The sequence below is a fragment of the Carassius auratus genome, chromosome 1 (assembly GCF_003368295.1).
Source record: "Carassius auratus strain Wakin chromosome 1, ASM336829v1, whole genome shotgun sequence".
Taxonomy (NCBI): Eukaryota; Metazoa; Chordata; class Actinopteri; order Cypriniformes; family Cyprinidae; genus Carassius; species Carassius auratus.
Genome location: NC_039243.1, coordinates 32,037,790 through 32,054,233, shown reverse-complemented (window position 1 = coordinate 32,054,233; position 16,444 = coordinate 32,037,790). Strand labels below are relative to the sequence as shown.

The following is a 16,444-nucleotide window of genomic DNA, read 5'->3' as shown; positions in this document are numbered from 1 at the left end:
ACAGTTACACCTCTTTTAATTTTATAATTTGTAATTTTATAAAATAATTTTATAATTATTTTAAAAGTTTTTTTTTTTTTGAGTTGTCAGGCTGTCTGTCCTCATTTCATAATTATTAAAACCTCTTAAAATTATAAAAGAATGTTGAAAAGAAAACTTTATTAAGGTTTTGTTGTTGTTGTTTTAATGAGAAAGCAATGATTGGGTTATGAAATGTAATGCTGTGCTTAATAATCTTAATAATAGTAATAAAACTATACAAATTAAAGAAATAATACTTTACAGAAATACAGTAAAAGCTACAAACACCCTATTGAAAACTAATCAAATTGAACAAGATAGGCTATTTTAAAAATATGGGTTTTTAACAGTTTCTGTTAAGTGCGAATGAGAAGGAGTGTAACTAAGTAACAAAAGCCATTCCATGTACAATTTTATATTTTAGAGTGAGAGTTTTAAAATCAATGCACAACTGGAAGCCAATGCAACTTTCAAACAGTCACACCGGGTTCTGTTATTGACGGCAGTCGGGGTGTGAGAGGGTCACTGCAGGGTCCAAGACACGTCCGCTCCCCGCTGACCACCGCTGACACACCAGGCTCCAGTTTCAGTCCTCCACCCTCCGTCTGTTATTCTTCCACTTTGCAGAGGCCTGAGCCTCCTGACCTGCTGAGAGACTCGTCTCTGTCCCTGGGGGAGTGTTTTATAGGCTGCGGCTTGCTTGTGTTGTTCAGGGGTGTAGATGTGCTGTTTCAAGATCAGGTTTCTCCTCGTCTGTGCTAACAGAAGAAGCAATGCTGATTCACAAACAAGACTCTGAGATGAGGGCTGACAAACAGTAGCAGTAAAAGCAGGATGCATCTGATTATCATCAGTTGCCCTGAGATAAGGAGAGAGTGTGTGTGTGTGTGTGTGTGTTTATCCAAGGAAGGCTGTTCTTACACATGTAGAAACATGAGCCAGGGTGGTTGGTTGTTTTTAGCGGAGGTGGTTTTAGTTACCATGCTAAATATGATTTTCTGCTTGTTTTACATGGTGTAGCTTTATCATACTATTGACACTTTGATAATCTAACAACCGTGTTATTGAATCAGTAAAACTGAATTCACAGATTAACAGTTAAGGGATGTTGAAGGTCTGCATTTTTGCTGTTTTTAGGTTATTTTGTGAGCGTTATTGATGTTCAGTGGAATTTATATACAATATTCTTTATTAGGGATGTGTGCTTTATCAACACAGCATCATTTATCGCTGATATTGGCAGATATTTTTATTATTACTATTATTTGTATTTGCACATATTGGATGTTTATCAGCTTATATAGTATCTTTCTACAATGTAGTGGTGCTTAAATTCATTTGTAGCATACAAACAATTGATTTTAGTTTTGGACTGCACATATTACATTTTAAATTTTAATAAAATTTATGCATTTAGCAGACGCTTTGGACAGTGCATTCAGGCTATCAATTTTTTACATATCTTGTGTTCCCGTGGAATCGAACCCCCAACCTTACGCTTGCTTGCTAGCGCAGTGCTCTACCAGTTGAGCTACAGGAACACTATATTACATATATACACATATATTGAATTAAAATCAATATTGGCTTAGTGTGATGCACCGCCCCCAATAATAATTATATTATAATAATCAAATTGGTTGTGCCTTAAAATGTGTCTATTGCATCTTTTACGATCAGTGCATTTCTTAATTAATTAACTTCAATGTGATTTGATGCACAGACTGCTGAGCCACACCATGAAGGACCATCTGGTGCGTGTCGCTAATGAGGCCGAGTTCATCCTGAGCCGCCAGAGAGCAGAGGACATCCACAAGCACGCGGAGTTTGAGGTGAGCACACACACACACACACACACACACACACACATAATTTCTGCGAGAGGTTCTGCAGTAGTCTGCTTTGTTAAGGTCATGTTTTGTGTGTGATTGGACCGGTACGCTTATTTTGGCAGCTTTCCTCGAATGCTTCACCAAGTGTCTCACCATTTTCAGGAAAACAAAGGCGTTCTGATTCATTATCAGCTCAGAGAATCAGAATCAGTTTATTGGCCACTGCAGGAGCAGAGTTGAACACAAGTCAGTGTTTCTTATACTTTAATTCAAGAGCGGCATTGTCCCACTTCTGGATCTACAGAATTTCAGTTCAATACAACTCATTACAGACATTACTGGATATTCAAAATCAAATATACTGTTGGAAATTGAAAAAAAAAGCTACTGAATTTGATTCTTTCTAACTAATCAGTTAAACCGATGCGCAAATGACTCTAAATTTCATAAATCTGAATCTTGGACTGAATCCGTCTCACTTCATTGAATCCTTCAGATGATTGTTATTATGATGCATTAATAAGACTTCATAAACACTATTATTAAAAACTTTGATGAGATTTTTTCATGTTTTTTTTTAATTTCTTATGTTATCCAATGCAAATATAGTAGAAATTCACAGTAATATTGTAATATATATATATATATATATATATATATATATATATTTTTTTTTTTTTAATATATTATATATTATATTATATATATATATATATATATATATATATATATATATATATATATATATATATATATATATATATATATATATTATATATATATTTTAATATATTTTCAAATATACTTTACGCAACTTTTTTTTTTTTTGAAGATATTTTTTGCTTTTGCAAGGGCGAGAACATTCTAAAGTTTCTGTAATATTCCAGTCATAAAAGAAAAAAATAATCCAGCGTATGCTTGTGAAATTTTGTGCGACTTTGTCATATTCAACATGTCAAACTTCATAAATATTTAAAATAAAAGCGAAGCAAACTTTTGATTTGATTCACAATGTTATTCCTGTGAATTTTTAGCATCCGTTATTCCTGTATTCACGGGCACATGATCCTTCAGAAATCATTCTAATATACTGATTTGAAGATCAAAAACATTATTTTAGTTCTATATTTTAATAGATAAAATATACTGCTGACAGCAATATGTTTATATGAACTGGCGTCTCATTGCAACAGTAAAACTCAACACTCTCCTGTAAAACAGATGAGAGATAAAGGTATTGTTCGCTGCTTAAACAAGCTTCCTTATATCACAGTGACTTTTAGAGCAAACCTCGGAACACCCTTCCTCATCATTCCCACTGCCCCATATTCCCAGGATTGGCCAAGTTCTCCCAGACGCTCCGTGGAAGACAGCCACACACGGGGGACATGCTTAGCTTTCCTTTTTCACTCTAATTGGCCCCTCCGGTCTGATTCTTTCTGCTTTTCCAGCCTCACTCACAATTATTCCCACAAATACAGCTGGGTATTCTGCCAAATGCAGAAAAAATGCAGTGTCAGGCACATTATATGGATGGCACAAAAAATACATTGTTTTCTAATAATTTTACAGTCTAACATGTATTTATTTTAAAAATGAGGTGAAAATGTTATGCAAGATTACATGAATAAAAGTTCACCATACTATTTAAACCTCTACTTGAAATCTCCCATAATGCAGACGGTTTCACATGACTTTGGAAATCCAGTGCAATTATGCCGTTTTTTGTCACTTCGAGTTTGAAGTCTGAAGTGCTCCACGATGAAAGCCATATGCTGCGATGCTTCATCGACCCAAACTCTCTTTAATAAGAGAAACCGATGTTGGACAGACAGATGGGAATCTGGGATCTTTTGGTTGGTTTGATGTACAGTAGTTTGTAGAGGGAAATAGGGCATGGATAGTTGGGTCACGGTTATTTATGAGGGTTATGGATCACACTTTGATAAGGGCCTAGATGGCAGCATTTAAGTCAACGCTTCCCAAACTGTAGATCCATCTCATATAGCCAGGAAAAAAAATGTTTACAAAAATGCCAAACTGGATACATGCATACAATCCTTCTCAGCATTGAATCCTTCGCTTAGATATAGAGTAGCTTAGCAAAAAAATCTAATTATTCAGAAAATTGTGTTTAAAGTTGTCCAAATTAAGCTCTTAGCAATGCATATTACTAATCAAAAATTAAGTTTTGATATATTTACAGTAAGAAATGTACAGACTATCTTCATGGAACATGATCTTACCTTAATATCCTAATGATTTTTGGAATAAAAAGAAAAATTGATAAGTTTGACCCATACAATGTTTTTTTTTGTTTTGGCTATTCTTATAAATATACCCCAGAGACTTAATCCAGTTGCCTACTTTTGTCAAACTCAGAAATATGCACTTTATTATGGGCCTTTATTAAAGTGCTGAATTAATAGTTCTAGACTACTGTAGACCATAAGGATCTTTTAACAATAATAAGGCTGTAATGTTTAGTCATGGGTGTAGTCTGTTGAAGGAAACGAGTGCTGACCCTGTCTGTTTCAGTTCTCCAGATCAGAACATTTGGAGATGTGGATGATTACTCTGTCTGAAGTCTTAAACACATTGCTTTCATAGTTTTCTTTCTCTCTGAATGGCTTCAGCTTCAGCCGCAGTGTGACTAGAGATTGTGCTTCCCTTCTGTGGACTACTAAACCTGAATGTTTCCTGTATGTTCGGCTGCAAGGAAGCCATTTGTCATGAAGTTCTTAAAAAAGGCTAAGCCCATTATGGAGCTCAGGGATTTGGTGGCGTTGACACTAGTTGATAAAGTGCCTGTTTATGCCAAAGTGTTTAACTCATGATGGCTAATTAATAATGTGTTAATCAGTTGTTAAGGGAGCAATGAAAAAATATGGATGACGATTGCCATGTTTGTTTTCTGATTAAGAAATCACCTTCAGAACAAAGGCTTATTTCAATGAATATCACAAATTCTAAATATTACAAACCTTAAAGGTCTTATTAAAATAATATAACAATATTTTTGGTTTATATTTATATTTGGTTACCTAAGTCATTGATAATAATTATATTTATAAACCCATTCTTCTGCTTGTTTTTTCCTCCATTCGTTCATCAAATCGAATGTTACCCATTCTGAATTGTTTTCTTACCCAGAGACCTTCCACATCCAACAGAGACAGAGTCTTTCCTTCCGTTCCTTTATTCCCGCTCTTTTGTTACACCAGACACCCAAATAGGTTCACATTTAAACATTCACCCTTTGCTTTTTATCTCTTTTATATTCCACAGTTCTCTTCTCAAGGCTTTAAGGTCACGGCAGAGTCAAGATCAGTTGAAATGAGACACAGATTGATAATTAGGAGAGGGAAGCCCCACTAATGTGATTTATCTCTATGGATTTTCTGTCATACATGAAGAGTCAATCCTCAAATTGGAGAGGAGGGCCCATTAGAAGGCACTTTGGGGCATTTACCGCTAACTTTACAGAGGCAGGCTTCTGCATCTTCCACACCACTGTGTTTGTTATCTGAGGCGGGGGGTGTGTAAGGCTGATTTAATTTAGGACCATAACATGCAATGGATGAAGAAGAGGTAGTTACATTAAAACAAGCTCCATTTGTTCCATTTGTTTCCTGTGTGTATGGAGTTACCGGATACACACACACACACACACACACTCGGAGGTGTCAACACACACTCTAATGATGCAGTGTGCTTTGTTTTCTTCCCCCGTTCTGAAAAGTAGCACAGGGACACAATTGTGCCTTCAACTTGGTTGTATGTGATAGGAGTATATTGTAGCTTTCAAAACAGTGATTGATATTTTGAAGAACGGTTTAATATCTTCACTGATTAAATGAATGCATATAAGAGCAGATTACTCACAAGAGCTGTTTTTCTTCCATCTGCAGTCTCAATGTGCTCAGTATGCTGCTGAGAAACGCGATGAGGAGAAGATGTGCGATCATCTGATCCGGGCCGCCAAGTACCGGGATCACGTCACATCCACTCAGCTCATCCAGAAGATTGTGAACATCCTCACAGATAAACACGGAGCCTGGGGCTGCTCCACTTTCAGGTACAACCTCAGTCATATGACTAGGAAAACTAGTCTTAAGTGTCAATTTTGCAAAATGGAGAGTTATGCATCATCTGAAAGCTGAATACATGTGCTTTCCATTGATGCATGGTGTATTAGGATTGGACATTATTTGGGCTTAGATGCAACTATTTGAAAATCTGGAATCTGAGGGTGCAAATAAATCTAAATATTGAGGAAATCATCTTTAAAAGTTGTTCAAATGAAGTTCTTAGCAATGCATGTTACTAAGCTTTGATATATTTACGATAAGAAATGTACAAAATATCTTCATGGAACATGATCTTTACTTAATATCCAAATGATTTTTGCCATAAAATGACATATGTTTTGGCTATTGCTAACAATATATTCCCCAGAGACTTGAGACTGGTTTCGAGCTCCAGGGTCACACATTATTATATACATTCATCAGCTCACTCTTTGCTATCTTGAAAATGAAGCGAAAACTTGTAATGCCACAGAAGTAAAAAAAAACTTGACTCATTTAGCCTGGATTTTGGTTTGTAGACACGTAGAGCGACCAATGACCCAGTGATTGGTTTTTCCCTCATACTGGTTAAAGGCATAGTTCACCCAGAAAGGAAAACTGTGTCATCATCAACTATCCCTTTAACCTGACTTTGTTATATATGATATGTGTGTCATCTTTTCCAAGCACAGTTCAGCTCTCCTCTGTTTCCTACTGTACCCCATACCAAATCATCCGTAATCATTAGACCTCATACTATATACCTCTCTCTCTATATGCTAAACCATTTCTGTCCATTATGGGCTCTAATGGAGTCTTACAGTCAGGCTTCTGAGCCTGGGTCATGTCTTATTGCGCTGGTTTCTGTGTGTGATGCATTGCTGCTGGAACGAGATGAAAGCCAGTGAATGCTACTTGGCCATTACTGAAGGAAACATAAGGAGCTATATTTATCTCTGTAAACACACAGAAATATCCCTTAATGAATAAGTCATGCACTGCTGTTTTTATCTAGTTTGTAGCCCAAGAAGCTCATTGACTCTAGTTAAATTTCTGTCCTTTGTCTTGACAAAATGTGTTCGGGTGGAGCTTTGGAAACCTGTCTGAAGTGTGTTGTATCAAGATGTTGTGCTCTCTCTCTCTCTCTCTCTCTCTCTCTCTCTCTCTCTCTCTCTCTCTCTCTTCTTTCCTCTCAGTAGTATGCAGTCTTATAATGTCAGGGCGCTCTGTTCTCTCTCTTGGCTCTCTCCCCATTACTGGGCTTTATGTAGCAGAGCTATTGATGACTTTTGTAATGGCATGCGATGGGTGCACGGTGACGCTGGCACAGTCTCAGAGTGTGTTTAATAAATCACAATCAGACTCTTCTGTTACATCAATACTTCTGCTCAATTACCCAGAAGGTCATGGAGAGCTAGGGATGGGTAACTACAGAAGAGAGAACAACATCTGGAAGTAAAAGAAGGGACACACGCGAACACACACTCACAATGCAACATACAGCTGCATGTGTACACTGGATTAATGTTTTATCTAATCATGGATTGAAAAGCTGGAATGGAGTGATTCACTTTGAACTTTGGGTGAAAAGGGTGATTGAGTCTGTTATGCATTATCTAAATGCAGGTTAAAATGGTGTGATTTATCATTTTTGGCATAATATTTGCAATGGGAAACAGAGATGTAGATGTATCTTGAATTAAACTATTATGTGGCGGGAGATAATGGATTATAATATTATAGTATATAAAGGATAACAGGGTTGAAAAATGCATGCTACTTTTTAGGGTTTGGGTGAAAATTTTGTGATAACAGGGTTGACACTTAAAAAAATATATATTAATGACTTAGAAATTATTTGTACAAACATTTTTTACAGCAATATCAGTTCCACAGATTGTGCCACACACAATATCACAACACGTGTTGAGATATTAACTGCTGATATCAACATACAAAATACAATCCATATAAGCTGTCACAATAAATTAATAGGATCTGTTTCTCTAATGCTGCACTTTAAAAAATCATGGGACACCAAAGTGCACCATATTCATAGAGATTGCCTCTTGTTTGTATTGGTTTTGCTGTAAAACCATTAGAAATGACACATTTCCACCGTTTTAGATAACAACAGCATTGAAGAGTTGAGAGACAAAACACACACACACACAGCGAAATCTAGTTTTCACCATCATGGAAATGAAATCCGATCCCTCAAAGGGCACTCAGCTGCCATGATTGCACTCTTTTGTTGGGAGTGTTAAATTTGCTAGCTCCCCCCTATAAAGACGTATTCCCCAAAGTTTCCATTCAATAAAAGGCTGAAAATGAAAATATTATTGTCCTTCCCAGCTGATGGTAGTTGTTGTTTCCTCATGGCAGGCATCTAATATCATCTGACCCGCCTGAATGCAGTTTGTGTCTTAATATCCAGCTTACAGCAGCCCTGTCCTCAGGAGAGTCGAGGTGTTAGGGGATTTTCTCTCTTCTCCTTCTCTCGCTCATGGATGCATTATCAGAGAGGTCTCTTAGGGCTTTACACTGCGCCAAAAAACAAAGGAAGAGACACACACTTGCTGATTTGGGACTGTCCCATTCTGCACTGTCCATGGCCTTTCTTTTTCGATTGGATCTCAGTTTGACAGACAGATGCATGCACCTGTCATCTCTCGGCTGGAGACGCAGGGGAACATGTGGCACTAGCGTCTGCCAAAACCAGACAAAATGAACATGTGCCCAACCAACGAGGCTGCTGAGACCATTCTTTTGGTTTAGTTTTTTTGGTCCACCTGCCGTTCCTCTTTCTCCCTCTCTCTTTATTTCAGTTTCGTCAGTGTGGTCATGTTTATTCGGGTCAAGAGAGAGAGATGATCTTTCATGCAGATGACACAACAATAAAGAGTGATTTTAGAGAGGAGGAGGAGGAGCGGGAGTCTCTCTGCACAGATGAGTCTTCCTCTCATATTCGTCTTCATTGCGTTCTGATGGTGGGACTAATGTAGCATGGAAATTCACTCTGCTCCTGCTCTTAAAGCAGTTCCACACCCTCAAACACTGTCAGGGAGAAGATGAGGAAGATGAAGAATAGACAGCGTGAAAGAAACACAAGCTCACAGATACGAAGAGAGAACTATAGTTTGAGAGTTGAACGTGAATGAGAATGAGATGATCTTTGGTTGCTCATTTTGTTCTGATCATTAGAGAATGTGCTGTTTGGGTGTGTACAAGCATTATCCCCTCTTTTTGAGTTTTGTAGAAGTAACATTTCTCTCTCTCTCTTTTTTTTTTTCTCTTGGCTTTTACACAATTTGTAGTGTTGTCTGCCTTCATAAAACTCAACCTTTCTGACCCGGTTATGCAAGGCACTGTAGGAATTTCCTCTTTATAGTAAATATAGGTGCATCAGTGAACATAACATGTATTTATTTATTTATTTTACATTTTCTGGCTTTTGCCTGTTTTGGCAAAATCAATTACAATGAATATTTTTATATATTTTATATATTATACTTGCATCATGAATTATAAAACAACAATTGCTCCCAAAAGTGTGTGTGTGTATATTTTACAAATTTTGCCTGTTTTGAAAACATATATATATATATATATATATATATATATATATATATATATATATATATATATATATATATATTTTTTTTTTATTATTATTATTATTTTTTTTTTTTTTTTTGCAGAAAATGCTGTTTTTTTTTTTTTTTGCCCGTTTCGTAAATACCAATCACACTAATTAGTGTTTTGTTATGATTACTCTATTTAGAGATTAAACATGCTGACCGGGTTGCAAAATTGGGAAACACTCAACATTGACAATCAGTTTCTTCTACTGACCGTTTCTCGAAAGACCAAAAATGGCACCTTTTTGTATTCTCTTTGTGAAAAGTGCTGGTTATTGAAGAAATACCAGGTTTTGTTAGTTGTTCTCAAGACTCTTGCTTATTCTTGAGCTCTTCTTTATTTTGCACTCTCTCTTTTTTTTATCTGTTTTCTCACTTTCTCTCCCTGCATCACACCCTTTCTCTCTCTCTCCTCCTCTATTGCGGGTCATTTCCAGCAGCAGCTCCAGTGATCTCTAATGGAGCTCCTCAGGGACATCCATCTTTTCAGAAACCTTTGTGATGTGCACTCCAGTTTTTCTTCAGTAAATCAAATCTTCCCTTCTTTCAGAGAGATGAATGCGGCAGGGTTGTGGTGTTATAGAGAAAATCAATGCAGGCAAAATTGAAACAGTATGCTCTCTTATTGATCGGCCTTGTGAAATCGAGGCTTACAGCTTTCTAACTGTTCCGCAGGACGGTTTTCTGACCTGTAATGGACAAACTATCAAGTATTTTATCATGTGCTTTGTCATTTCATGCCCGGTCCATCAGGAGCGGAGGAACGCTGGGCACTGTAGCATGATTCTCAAGGAATAATGGCAGTATTTTTACATATTTTTGAGATGTTACATTTCAAAGACATTTTTATTATGTTTGTATTTTTATTTACTGAGTCATAAAACCCCAAGAACAGGTAAAAGCGGCAGAAAAGAGATGGATCTTCAACTTAACGTATATTTTCAATGAGCCTGGGTTGGGTGTTTTTGTTATTTTTTTATATAAAGTAAATTTCGTACTGTATTAGTCCAGCACTTGATGTCCAAATCTGAATTGGTCCAATGTCCAAAATATTATTACAGTTAAAAGGAAAAATGCTTCTGGAAAACACAGCCCTGAATGATTGTTCATGGATTAGATTAATTAATTTCTCATTCCTTACAGACTTATTGAGTGGCATGGCTTAAGAAGGCTTGGATTGGAGTGCATAAGTTATAGAGATGATGTCCTTGGGGCTTTTTCATCCATTTTTGAAGCTGGAAAGCTTCTTTCCCCATTCATTGTTACCTCATGACAAACTATAATTTTGACCATGCACCAAAAAACCAGACACATGTTAAATTTTTCAAAATTGAGATGTATACATCAGCTAAATACTGAATAAATAACCTTTCCATGGGTGTATGGTTTGTTAGGATATGACCATATTTGGCTGAGATACAACTATTTATAAACTCTGGAATCTGAGGGTGTGAAAAAAAAATCTAAATATTGAGAAAATCATCTTTAAAGTTGTTCAAATGAAGTTCTTAGCAATGCATATTACCAATCAAAAATTAACTTTTCATATAGTTACGGTAGGAAACTTACTAAATATATTCATGAAACATGATCTTTACTTAATATCCTAATTATTTTTGGCATTAAAGAAAAATCTATAATATTGACCCATGCAATGTTTTTTTTAAGACTTCAGGATCTCAAATGAGTTTATCAACTTGGCCTGCGTGGTCCTGGCAAAGATAAGCCAAAATGCTTAGCAGATTACATTGTCATAACATATACATGTTCTGCTTTATTTACATTTCTTCATAAGCTGTTTAACAAGTACCATTAATGGCTCGGTTTGGCTGTAAACACTTGAGAAACCATGTACAAACATCCCACAAGACTGCGGGTCAGACAGAGAGAGAGAGAGCAGCTGTTTCACTCTCTTTTCTCCCCGCTTCGTCTGCGATGGAAACACATTAGACCAAAGAATCTCAAACCCTTTCAAACAAAACCGACACGATACACCTAGACGTACAACCTCTTGCTCGAAACGTTAGCTGTAAACATGATTAGCCATGCAGAATATCTATCATCGTTGGGCGACCCGCCACACAGTCATGTGTCTCTCATGCAAAGCTTTGTATCGGTCCCATTTCCCTGCCTAAAGCTGTCTTCCCAGTCCATCTGTAAATCTCCAGGTTTGACAGCTGCAGATTTCTGGGGATGCATCACATAAATGATGCGAAAATGGCTTCTTCTCTTCTGCGTTATAGAAATGGATTAAAATATGCCCTAATGAAAACATTTAGCTCTGACTTTATATACACAACAGTGGCCCAGACTGTCAGAAATAGTAACAAAGTGTCAAAGAAGGACATATTAACGGCTCCCGTAGCGCTGATGTTGTCCATATGTTAGCATGACAGACTCCACATACTCCAGATCTCCCAGAGTTCGACAGACACATCAAGAGTTTCAGCAGAAGTAGTGCTGAAAAGACACGATTTTGATTCAAAGACCAGCTTGGATCAGTCATTTCTATGTTTGTCTAGGCTATTTCACACTGCGGTTTAGTGCTATTCATATCGGTTTTTTACAATCTGCACATATTTCAACACATATAGAGTGTCAAAAGGATGCTTTCACTCCAGAGAAAGTGGGAAAGACATTAAATTAATGCAACAGCCCACTCCATCTTGAGAGAGGCTTGAGACAAACAATAACTACTTACATTACATGCACTTTAAAAAACACTGAACAACAATAGTATGCATGCTTATTATGATCGTTATGGTAATTTACAGGCAGTGCAAAAAGACAGCCTTGATGTGTTTTCATTTAATTAATCATAAAGTTCATGAGTGCATTTATTTTATTAATATGGTATATATAGAAGAGGACCGTCTCTGCCTTATTCATTCTCTGGCCAAACTAAAATCCAGTTGAGGGACTTAGGAATGTCATTGATGGCTACAGGAAGCACTTTATTACATAAGTGTTGTCAAAGGCATCTAGTGTGCAAATAATATTGTTTATGCCATTTAAGGAGTCATTTTTGGCGTCCTCGTAAACCAAATAAATACATGCATGCATGAACAACAACAACTAAATGTTTGAATTTCAGCAAAGTGTTCACTAAAAAAAAATTGTCTGAGAGTGCTCCGGTCGGATCATTTATTTCAGCACTTTCACCATTTACCAAAAAAAATCTCCTTTATCTTTGTGACCCAGCAGTTGGCTTTTGCAGCGAAAGCAGAAAGAGAGACACATCCGTTAACCATCTCTTCCATATTTCTCTCTCGCTTTCTTTCTTTATCTTCTTGAGTTTTAACCCTCTGGTCTTCTTCTGTCCATCTCTTTCTTCTCAAGCCTCCAGGTCTGTTATTCTTGAGTGGGTATACTTGTTCCTGTGTGTAATCTGAGAGCCTGTGTTTGCAGGCTTTTATGACGCTTCTGGAGTGATGCCTTTCTGAAGTGTGCCGGCACAAGCCACTTCCAAAAAAACTCCTTATTAATCCCACACACACACACACTCTGAAATTCTCAACACATGGGCCAATTAAATGCTTTGTTTATTATGACACCTCCCTCGAGTCAAGTAGACATGAAGTGTAGCTTGTTTTATGCAAACCTTCAGTTAAGCAGCGCAGTTGAAGCTTTAAAGAGGAGATTATGAAACATGACCATCTTCTCTGTTGATTCTCTTACTGTCTCCGATCTATTCCTCTTGTTCATTAACTCAATAGATCGGCATCTGTATTAAACAGCGTTACGATTAGCCCCCCGTTCATCATCTCTGTTGGTAAACAGGTTCAGATTTACAGCCAGTGACTTCAATTACATCTAACAAGCGCTTATAAAAGTCCCGCTCGTGTTAAATTCTCGCCAAATGTGGTTTACATCAAGCACGTTTGGAGGAGGGTCTTAAGTGTTGCTTATGCAATAAGACAATTTCAACTCCCCACTACAATTTATGGTTGTTTTCTTACATGTATTTACATTTATGCATTTAGCAGATGCTTTTATCCAAAGCGACTTACAGTGCATTCAGGCACAGTTTCTATTTGGGAATTAAACCCATGATCTTTTGCACTGCTGACGCAAAGCTTGAGAAGACACTGGTGGTATTCCTGTTAGAAACCCCCTTTAGAAGAAGCGATGGGGAGGATGGATGAATAATTCATTAATGCTGTGAAAACACTTGCTGGGAGGGATGCACTGCTGGGATTGATGGCGATTGGATTACGTGCACGCACACACTTCCTTTGCCTTCATTAGGACTCTATTGTCACAGTGAGGAGGCTGTGAACGCGCTTCCAGCTGCTCGACTAATTGCATTGGCCGGCGTGGTGTTGTATTGCAGACAGATTGATCCTCTCTGTATCTCTGCTCTCTCAGAGAATGACAGGAGTGGAGCTGCTTGACTCGGCTCTGTGCATTCAGTGATCATTAATGAACGCTGGAAGCCAGAATGATGGCGTGGATATTTACACGGAGGAAACTATCACATGCAAACTCCTCGCCGCTACTTAGATAGAGGGAAATTCACAGACAGACCGGACGATAGGAACACAAGGCACTCAATGCATGTTGTTTAATGGATACGTGTCTGCTGAGTTCCTCAGGCCTGGATTTTGGCATGAGATTGTGAATCTTGTGCATATTTCTAGGTATGTTTACACTGCAAAAAATGGCTTATTTTTCTTGTTTCTAGTCAAAATATAAAAAAATTCTTAAATCAAGATACTTTTACTAGATGAGCCAAATAAATTAAGATCTATATATTTAAAAAAAAAAATGTATTGCCTGGATGCACTGTAAGTCGCTTTAAATGCAAAAATGGAAATTTAAATACAGTCTTGTTTTCAGGGGGACGGAAAAAAAAAGTAAACTAAATTATGCATTTGCTTAAAGCAAATAAATGATCTGCTAGTATAGGGTAAGTAAAATACTCTTGTTTTAAGAATACTTACCCTACTGCTACATAAAATTGCATGTAATTTAATTTTTTCCCCTGGAAACAAGACTAGATATCTGAAGTCATTTGGGTTATCTAGTAAAAGTATCTTGATTTAAGAATGTTTAGATATTTTGAAGAAAAAACTAAGTATGAAAAGCTATTTTTGCACTGTAAACATGAATCAATTAATTCTCACAGATCCAGAATTAACTTTAAAAATTATTTTACAATTTTTTTTTATTTTTAGTTTGGCAGTATTATTTTGTGTGTGTTAAAAAACCTATAATGTCCTCTTAGTTAAAGGAACCTTTTTTTTTAAAGTTTCAAATAACCAGTGTAGGAAACAGCAACTTCCTAACATTACACTACATAAAAATTACTAATTACATAGTTATCTAAAATAACAAAAGTTTGCACTCCTGTTCATACATCTGTCTCGTATGTGTTTGCATTCTCATGTAGCACAATATTCACCCATCAACCAGCAGAATTTATATTTTATTAATTTTTATTTAATTTTATTTTAGTCAACATGCTCAGTTCAGTACACCAAGTTCTGTGAGGAAAAAGCACAGCCCATCGTGTTTGCCATTCATTTAGGAGTGAGCCATGTTTGGAAATCACAACAAAATAAATGCTGTTTTATTAGAGAAGTCTGAAGTGTGTAGACATTTGAAATGCATTGCTCACAAAACTTACATCTCCCTTTAAATTACATCTCTTTTTCCTGTCTTAAATCAGTTGTTAATGTCGTTCGAACCAGAGTGTTTGCTGGCGATTGTTAAAGTATGCAGGCTTAAAAAATAAGGTGAGCACTAGTGAGGGCACTTAAGTGGCCGTTATCCTGATTTATTTGGCCGGGGTGTGGAGGCGGCCCTGTTGCACGATAAAACTTCTTCTCACTTGCACAGAACAGAATGGACTTGGAGAGTAATATTTCACAGCGTCTACAGTAAATCTGCTACAGAGCTAATGCTAAAGCCATTCGCTGTCGTCTCTCCCCTCAAGATCCTTTCGATAAAACCATTATCTTATCACATCCTTCCTTGAAAATCACACTTGGGTTTCAAAATCAGTTCTTCTTGTGTGTTCACATGTGTAATTAATTGCTCGTGCCGAAAAAATAGTTTAATTTGATAACAAATTACACCCTTGCCTGAAATGAGTTGGTTCCATTACAAATTAAGCAAGCTTTTGAAGATTAAACTTGTTTATGGTGCAGGAAAATGTGTTTTACTTGTACCTCAGAGGACCTGAACATAATGAATATTTGAAGGCTGTATTATTTTAATTAAAGTCCTTTGAATCTTAATGAGGTAATATGTTATAACTGTTCGCTTGACATTAAAAGTGAGTATTTTTGCACACACCGAGAGAAACCGCACAACACAAGCCCCCGATTAAAATGGCTAAAGGTGGCTAAAGGTGAAGGATATTGAATCAAATGGGCTCAGAAATGAGCCTGGAACCACAGCATTGCCTCATTCTGTCTGCGTGCGTGCGTGCGTGTGTGTGTGTGTGTGTGTTTGCTGAAATGCTGTGTCAGCAGGCATTATTCTCAGTGTGATGTATTTAGCTCTCATCTCACCTTCTTGAAGTGTTGCAAAAATCTGGGGCTCTAGTTTCTACCAAGGACAAACATTTCTGGAGTGCTGTGCTTTTGTGACTTCTGAAATTAGTTCACGCATACATCATTTAATCTTTTTTTTTGTTTGTTTTATTACTAAGGGGGTAAGAAAATATCGATACACGTGAGTATCGCGATATTTTGTTTGGCGATACTGTATCGATTCTCAAAAACATAATATCGATATAAACATTTTATTTATTGCACAAAGTTTTTGAATAAGTTTTATGTGTTTTAAAATATTTTCAAAATTTTTAATGTGTGCAATAATATAAATCTATTAAACGACAATACCATTTGTTCTAAAGGTATCAAACCAACTG

The 16,444-nt window shown here is 36.8% G+C and overlaps 1 protein-coding gene across 10 annotated transcripts in view; it reads left to right on the top strand.

The window, feature by feature from the left end:
• Positions 1-16,444, top strand: part of LOC113107804 (lipopolysaccharide-responsive and beige-like anchor protein) — a 158,216-nt gene that overhangs the window by 81,639 nt on the left and 60,133 nt on the right. For all 10 annotated transcript variants that reach the window (XM_026270548.1, XM_026270538.1, XM_026270606.1 and 7 more), the window contains 2 exons: positions 1,745-1,853; positions 5,765-5,931. In XM_026270548.1, the coding sequence (XP_026126333.1) occupies positions 1,745-1,853; positions 5,765-5,931 (276 nt within the window). The remainder of the gene's footprint in view (positions 1-1,744; positions 1,854-5,764; positions 5,932-16,444) is intronic.